Source organism: Parasteatoda tepidariorum, chromosome 2 (genome assembly GCF_043381705.1).
Source record: "Parasteatoda tepidariorum isolate YZ-2023 chromosome 2, CAS_Ptep_4.0, whole genome shotgun sequence".
In the NCBI taxonomy this organism is placed as follows: Eukaryota; Metazoa; Arthropoda; class Arachnida; order Araneae; family Theridiidae; genus Parasteatoda; species Parasteatoda tepidariorum.
The window spans coordinates 90,838,305-90,846,131 of record NC_092205.1 but is presented as its reverse complement, the minus strand read 5'-3'; the positions used below and the strand labels follow the sequence as shown (position 1 = coordinate 90,846,131).

General features: G+C 30.4%; 1 protein-coding gene across 1 annotated transcript; it reads right to left on the bottom strand.

The window, feature by feature from the left end:
- Positions 1 to 3,409: 3,409 nt before the first annotated feature.
- On the bottom strand, positions 3,410 to 4,813 carry LOC107443618 (cyclin-dependent kinase 2). The gene has a single exon (XM_016057582.4). The coding sequence runs from the start codon at positions 4,491 to 4,493 to the stop codon at positions 3,603 to 3,605; it is 891 nt and encodes a 296-aa protein (XP_015913068.1). The 5' UTR covers positions 4,494 to 4,813; the 3' UTR covers positions 3,410 to 3,602.
- Positions 4,814 to 7,827: the final 3,014 nt, after the last annotated feature.

Here is a 7,827-nt window from a genome sequence, read left to right as displayed (position 1 = left end):
CTTACAAGGAGTAAATAACAGATAAAAACTTTAAGTCGTAAGCTTTTTTCAATAATGATAAATTTAACTAAATAGTCACAATTTTTCTCACATTATACCTAACTTTTATGTTCACGAAGAAAAATATTATCAAATGAAATAAAGAAAAATCGCAGAAGAGATTTAAAAAAGTAACACTGGAAACATCAAATGAAGAATATATATATATTATTTATAAATAAAGTTCTCAAAGAAAAACAATAAAAAGCTACGGAAATGAAAAAAATGAGAATTTGTAAGAAACTAATTGAATAATGTCCGGAATACTTAATTATTTTAGTAGGTACTTAAAATTTTTTTAAAAAAAAGGTACATCAAAATGTTGAAAATATTTTCACAATAAATTTTTTTTTACCAAATACTGATTTTGATGAATGCAGTTTATCATGATAACCTCTCATAAATATCAATAGTAAAACCTTATATAAAGTTCTCAAAAAAAACAAAAAAAAGCTACAAAACTGAAAAAAATTAAAACTTTGTAAGAAACTAATTGAATAATGTCCAGAATACTTAATTATTTCAGTTGGCACTTAAATTTTTAAAAAAAAGGTACATCAGAAGGTTGAAAATATTTTCACAATAAATTATTTTTTACCAAATACTGATTTTGATGAATGCAGTTTATCCTGACAGCCTTTCATGAATATCAATAGTAAAATACCGAAGCAAAAGATTTTTATAGCATAAAGAATTTAATTTTCATCCATAAAAAAAGGGGAGAAGAACAAAATATAAATTTACAAAAAATGCTGTTAAAATTTTTTAGCACCACTATGTGTGAGCATCATAAATAAAACCTATATTAAACTATACTAAGTATGTTCGATTAGAATTTTTTTTTTCGTCAATTAACTTATTTAATCTGTGTGAACCTATTTTTTAAAATAATTTTTAGCTAATTCAGAAAGGTACATTATACATTTATTTTTCAGAGCATGAACTTTTTTAGTAAGCAAAAGTCTTAGTCAAGTTTATTTTTCATACTATAAATGTAATAAAATGGTCTCTTGTGAGAATATTTTCTAATTCAAGAAATCACCTAGTTCATTACACAGGGGTGATTGTGGGCCCAACTCAAAAATCCTGAAAATTTCTTGAGTAAAATCATTCAAAAAAAATAATATCTTTATAAATTTAAATCATTGAAATTCTCAAGACATGATATTCTAAATGAATTATATGCAGCATAATTTAAACGGATAATTATGTGTAAGTTTACTTTTATCTGTAATCACATTTATTATTCTACCAGAAAAAATATTTACAAATGACAGAGATGCCAAATATAAATTCTAGTTTTAATATTTTTAAATAAAACATACTAGAATTTTTATATATAAATGTGATCAATGATTTTTTGAAACTTCTGGACTTTGGATTTCCAGGAACTTTCGGAACGCAGTTAGCGACACATTCAGAAATCCAGATTTTTTCCGGAGCACAATCACCCCTGCATATTATTCCAACACTCTCTTTTGTTAATGCATATATAAAAATATAGTAGCTTTTGATATTTGTCACAAATCAGTGGCAAATGAAAATGCTCTTGCAACATTTTTGTTAGCTTTTTTTATATTAATAAAGTTTTAACAACAAATTTTGATTTCTAACTTCCTTCTAGAATACTATTTATAAATTTACACAATTTTACTAAAAAAAATTGTAAAAAATAATTAATCAAACATAATTCACATGAAAATGTTGAACGTTTACAATANAAAAAAATCATGATTTAAATCGTGATTTAAATCAAGCTGATTTAAATCAACAAACCCTGTTCCAACACTCTCTTTTGTTAATGCATAGGAAAAATATAGTAGCTTTTGATATTTGTCGCAAATCAGTGGCAAATGAAAATGCTCTTGCAACATTTTTGTTAAGCTTTTTTTATATTTATAAAGTTTTAACAACAAATTTTGATTTCTAACTTCCTTCTAGAATATTATTTATAAATTTACACAATTTTACTAAAAAAAATTGTAAAAAATAATTAATCAAACATAATTCACATGAAAATGTTGAACGTTTACAATAGTCAGAATAAAGTTCATGTAAATTACTCCACTGATTTGTTAGGCATCATGAAATTGAAATTAATAAAAATAATTTAAAACAGAAATCTACTTTTTATGGGAAGCTTATTTTATAAGTAATATGGTGTGAAATGATTTTCAAACTATGATTTTTACACTTAAAAATAATTTTTAAGTCTTTTTGAATATGCCTTCTAATTTCTTGCTAATATTTCTTCTAACTATTGAAATTTTAAGTATTTTACTTACTTTATGTTCTTCAAAGCACAAAAATTTACTCAATGACATCATAAGCTAGTATCCATTTCTCATATCCTAATATCCAAAATGATCCTTATAAGCATTGCCTCTTGAGACCATATTGCAGGGAGATGCAAAACTGAATTTATCAGTAGGTACTGTAAACCCTAGTTACACTTCTAGTGGGAAGTAAGGTAGTGTGTATATGTCCTCCTCAATAATTAGAAATCTCCCATAATTTAGACAAATAAAATTTTCATGAATTATGACCACTTTAAATTCACCAAAGTTAAAAACAAGAACTTAAAGAACTATTAAGACAGTGTATTTTAATTTCTTCCCGCTAAAAAATTGGACAACTGTGATGCACATGATACTAACGAATTAAAATAAAGCTCCACACATCTATTAATTTATGAAACAGGATTTTAGTTTAAACAAATCTATTATTAGAATTGAATGAAGTCTATTTACTAAAACTTTTTGAAAAGAGAAATGTCAACATATACTTAATAAAATTCAATTCTCTTATTAAAGTAATCATCATTTAATGATATTAACTATTAACCTTTATTTGGAACTTATATTACAAAAGTATAGCAATATTGTATAAAAAGAATAAAGATTATTTTATGCCAAAAAAAAAACTAAAAAAAAAGATCAATTTATAATTTTTTGTTTTGTTTTTAGTGATTAAGCATTGCATTTAAGTTAAAACATGATCATAAGTGATGAACAAAGTCAATTTAATGAACTTATTTCATCATAACTAAAATATAATTTTTTTAAACTCAGATATTGACTTATTTGGAGCATTGAACAATTGCAGGGCTAATTAAATACATAATTTTAAATCGGAAGAGAAATACTGAAGCTATTAAGATTTATGTCCAATTGATTCTCAGATGCAAAAAACTAAATTCTCCAAGAAAAAGAAAATAACATTTTAAGCTCCTGACAGTCTTCGAAGAATTAAGATCTAAAAATTTTTAGGGACCTAAAATAAAATTTATGAACTTTTTAATATTGTTTCTTAAGAAAAATACCTTTCATTAATGTGTAAAATATTTTTAAATGAAAGAGTAACAAACACATTTTGATAAGGCCGAGTATATTATATTAAAATTATCAAAGATAAATATTTTATAAAATCTCACGCATAAGTGCATTACATTTGTGGAATATCACATTATAAAAATTGGCTTTCTTTACATTGCCTTGTCTGAATACATTCGAAGTTAAAATGTACATTAATAAGTTAAAATCATTGCATTCGATAAAAATAAATTAAACTTGAGATAAAATGTTTCTTAAAAATGGATGTGCAAGTGCTCGTTTGGCAGGCAATCTGCTCTCGGGTTCATAAGTAAGCATTTTTAGTAGAAGATCTTGACCTTCCAGGCTTAGCATTGGTAAAATTGTTCCGACATCTTGGGGTGCCCACCGTGGGAATGTGGTTTTATAATCTGGTAATTCAGAGCAACCTGGCCAACTATCTTCGTCTGGCGTTCCCAAGGTTCGAAAAACTCTAAACAATTGATCTATTTCAGAGTCTCCGGGAAAGAGTGGACGCTTTGTCAACATTTCAGCAAATATGCAGCCAATGCTCCATATGTCAACACCCATACTGTAATGTTTGGCACCCAACAGTACTTCTGGTGCTCTGTACCATAAGGTAACTATCTCGTGAGTGTAAGCTTTCACAGGGACAGTGAAGCCTCTGGCTAAACCAAAATCTGCAAGTTTTATCGTCCCGCATTTGTCAACTAACAAATTTTGCGGTTTGAGATCGCGATGAAGAACTCTCCGTGCATGACAATATGCTAAACCTTGAAGAAGTTGACATAAATAACTTTTTGCAACATCTAAGGATAAACCAACGTTACCCTGTTGATCTAATAGTTTTTTTAGATCTAAATCTAAAAACTCAAAAACCAAATAAAGTTTTTGATTGCAATAAACAACATCTTCGAGTCGAACAACATTTGGATGGTCTAATTCTTTTAATAAACTGATTTCTCGCAGAGCAGTACTGGGGACACCTTCGGTTTCCGATTTTAAGCGTATTTTTTTTAGAGCTACAACTTTCTTAGAGTTTATATCTGTTGCTTTGTAAACAACACCGTATGTGCCTTCTCCTATTTTTTGAAGACTACCAAAATCTTTTAATTCCGCCATAATGTAAATAGCGGTACATCACACGAAAAGATTAAGCGGCAAACATACGATGTCAATCACTTTTTTTTGGCTCATATTTCCCACTCTAGTAGAGTTGAGATGAGATGTAAAGGCGGATTATATGGTAAATGATTAAATAAAAAAAAAAAACCGTAACCGCTAAAGTTCTATCCCATTAACCCTACAAATCAGCGGTGACTCAGGAGTGCAAAGGAATTCCCATGCCAAGATCAGTTGATTTTATCTGAAAAGAATTAAATTATAATGAATTATTGTTTCTTAAATTTCAGTTTCTTTTATTCCAAAATGATGATATGATGAAGCCTTTACGTATTCATTTGATTATTTTTTGATTATTTTATTATTTTTTCTGCAGGTATTTTTTTGATTATTTTGATTATTTTTTGATTATTTGATTATTTTTTCTGCAGGTCACGTGTACTGTATTTTTTCCCTCCGCCAATGAAAAAATTCATACTCGTTTTCTAAACTGAGAGTTTTCATTTTTAAGACTCTCCTTATTAAATGTTTCAATCTCTTATGATTATATACTTTGAATTTTTTAAACATGTTAAAAGTACTTTTTACATTCGTCTTAGAAAATGATTTGTAATTTCCAATCTTTATTTTTGCTGTTGTTGCTAATTTACGTCACACTAGAGCTGCACAGTGGACTATTTGCGACTGTCTGGGAAACATCCCGAAGGATAATCCGAAGACATGCCATCACAATTTTGATCCTCTGCAGAAGGGATGGCACCCCCGCTTCGGTAGTCCGACGAGCTGCGCGCGAAGTCGAGCACTTTACGGTAGCACAGTTTAACGAGGACCAATACCGCACACCCTCGGCCCCTACGCAGACTGATCCAAGTGGTCACCCACCCGCACACTGACCGTAGCCAGTGATGCTTTTGAATTTCAATCCCGAAATTACTTTATGCCTGCAAATATTTGCATCTCTTTATTTGAATTAGTATATCGATATACTTGATCATTGTTGAATCAGCGTATTATTTACATAAAATTATCAAGGAGTGTTTGTAGCATGTAACCAAGTTCTTATCTCCCTGATTTCTCCCTGAGTTAGAGTATATGCTTTGTGCGTGATTGGTCAGAAATATTTCCATCGATCTTAACCTTTGAAGAGCTGTTACGAGACGAAAGATGTTCGAAATGTTTCAACTGAATCAGGAAAGGGACATTTTTTCAGAAATCCAAAGGAGAGGACTAGTTCGATCAAATTTTCTTTCAGTTGCATAAGTCTGTAAGACAAAATCCTAAACTTGCAACACTCGAGAAGAACGGTGAAGAGAATCCCAGACATCGAACCTAGACTAGAATGATAAATAGTTATAATTTTTTTGAGAGAAAAAAAAAGGTATAGCTTAAGAACCATGCAACTTTTTTGAATGCACTGACTGTTTTAAAACTTACACAGTTTACTCTGTGATCTGAACAGGATGTTCTGTAATATAGCACCTATACAGGATGTTCTGTAATCTCGGTAGAAAAATTATTTGTTTTACGAATTTTCAACAAAAATAAAGTGAGAAGAAATTTACAATGAGCAAGGGGAAAACAGGATGCTAACTAAAATCTGATGAATCATTATTGAGGAAAGTGAAACAAATACCATCAAATCCTGTTTGATTTTCAGAGGAAACATCTTCATGGTCCATGACTGTTAGAAAGCAAAAATCATGAAATTTTTTTAAACAGTAATTTCTTTAAAAAAAACATTAATAATTGACAGTGTAATAATTTGATGTTTTACTATAATTAGAAGCTTGCATTTAGCTGAAAAGCCTGTACTATAAACGTTAATAATAATATTATACAGTATCCAAGGAATTAATATTTTAAACAAAGAAACAAAAACAGCAGAAAAAATTTTAAAAAAAGCTAGATTTCAATTATTATTATTATTATTATTTTTTTTTTTTTTTTTTGAAGAGAGAGAGAGGAGGAGGAGAAGAAAATAAAAAAATTATGACGCTATTTCATTCTCGGTAAAGGAAAATTAAAATTTTACTCAAAACTAAGATGGAAAATACAATCATTGAAACTTTAAGAATTAATAAATGATAAATACATTTTGTGAACAAATTACGGGGAAGCGATATTGGGGAAAAGTTACCGAAAGACGAAATAGATGGCGTTAACAAGAAAGCCAAACAGCGTTCTCAAAATCACTCTTCAGTTTCCAGTAGTTGTAATGGAAGGTATGTTTTCATTCGACATGGAAGTCTGTGATCGCTGTCCCTTTTTCTTTTTCTTTTTTTTTCTTTTTTTTTTTCTTTTTTTTTGGCGTAAGAGCTTTGCAATTGTCTGTTAAAGGTCGTTTTCTGTTGCCTTTTTAAAACTTTTTCTGTCTTAGATGAGAAATTCTCTGGTCGGGGAACAAATTCAGAAAAAAAAAAATGTCTCCTGTTTCATAGCATTCCTCGTCGGCAAAAAGAGTCCACAACTTGGGAAGGGAATCAGGTACTTGCACTTCAAAAAGAAGAAGAAGACCTCCCATTGCCACCCATGTGACATCTGACGATTGCGCCAGCTAATCTTTATTAGCAAAATGGCTTATTAAAGTTGAGCTAAGCTTTTCTACACAAGTTAGAATGTTAAATAACAATAAGTTAATTGGATACAGAGCCGTATCCCACATCGAATCAGTCTCGTCTACTTCCTTGACTTAATTGAGATTTATTATTTTTTTGTGTATTTTATTGTAGTTCCGGAGTGGACTGATTGTTAAGACACGGTTACCAGTAGAACACCGAAGTCAAGCATCACATCACTGGCTGCGGTCAATGTGCGAATGGGTGACCACTTGTATCAATCTACGAAGGGACCGAGGGTGTGCTGCATTGGTCCTCGTTAAACTGTTCTACCGTAAAGTGCTCGACTTCACGCGCAGGTCGTCGGGCTACTGAAGAGGGGGTGCCACCCCCTCTGCAGAAGATCAAAATTGTGATGGCATGTCTTCGGATCATCCTCAGGGATGCTTCCCAGACCGTCGCCATAGGCCATTATGTAGCTCTAGTGTGACGTAAATAAACTACAACTACAATTTTATTGAAACCATGATATATTTTTGTTTTGTGTACCTGCAACTTCGATGCATAATTAGTTTGTTAATGTTCTACATGGCTTCGTGCCTGTCCTTGTGTTAAGTCACTGCTTAAAAGCATTGAAATCCTTGAGAAAAAATCTTTGTGTAAGAATATAGAATGTGTCAACTTAAGAGAATTAATACTTGACGGGCTTGACTTACTCAAAATAGAATTGAAAGAATAAAGGCAAACGTAAACAAATGCCACGTTCAACAACCAATCAG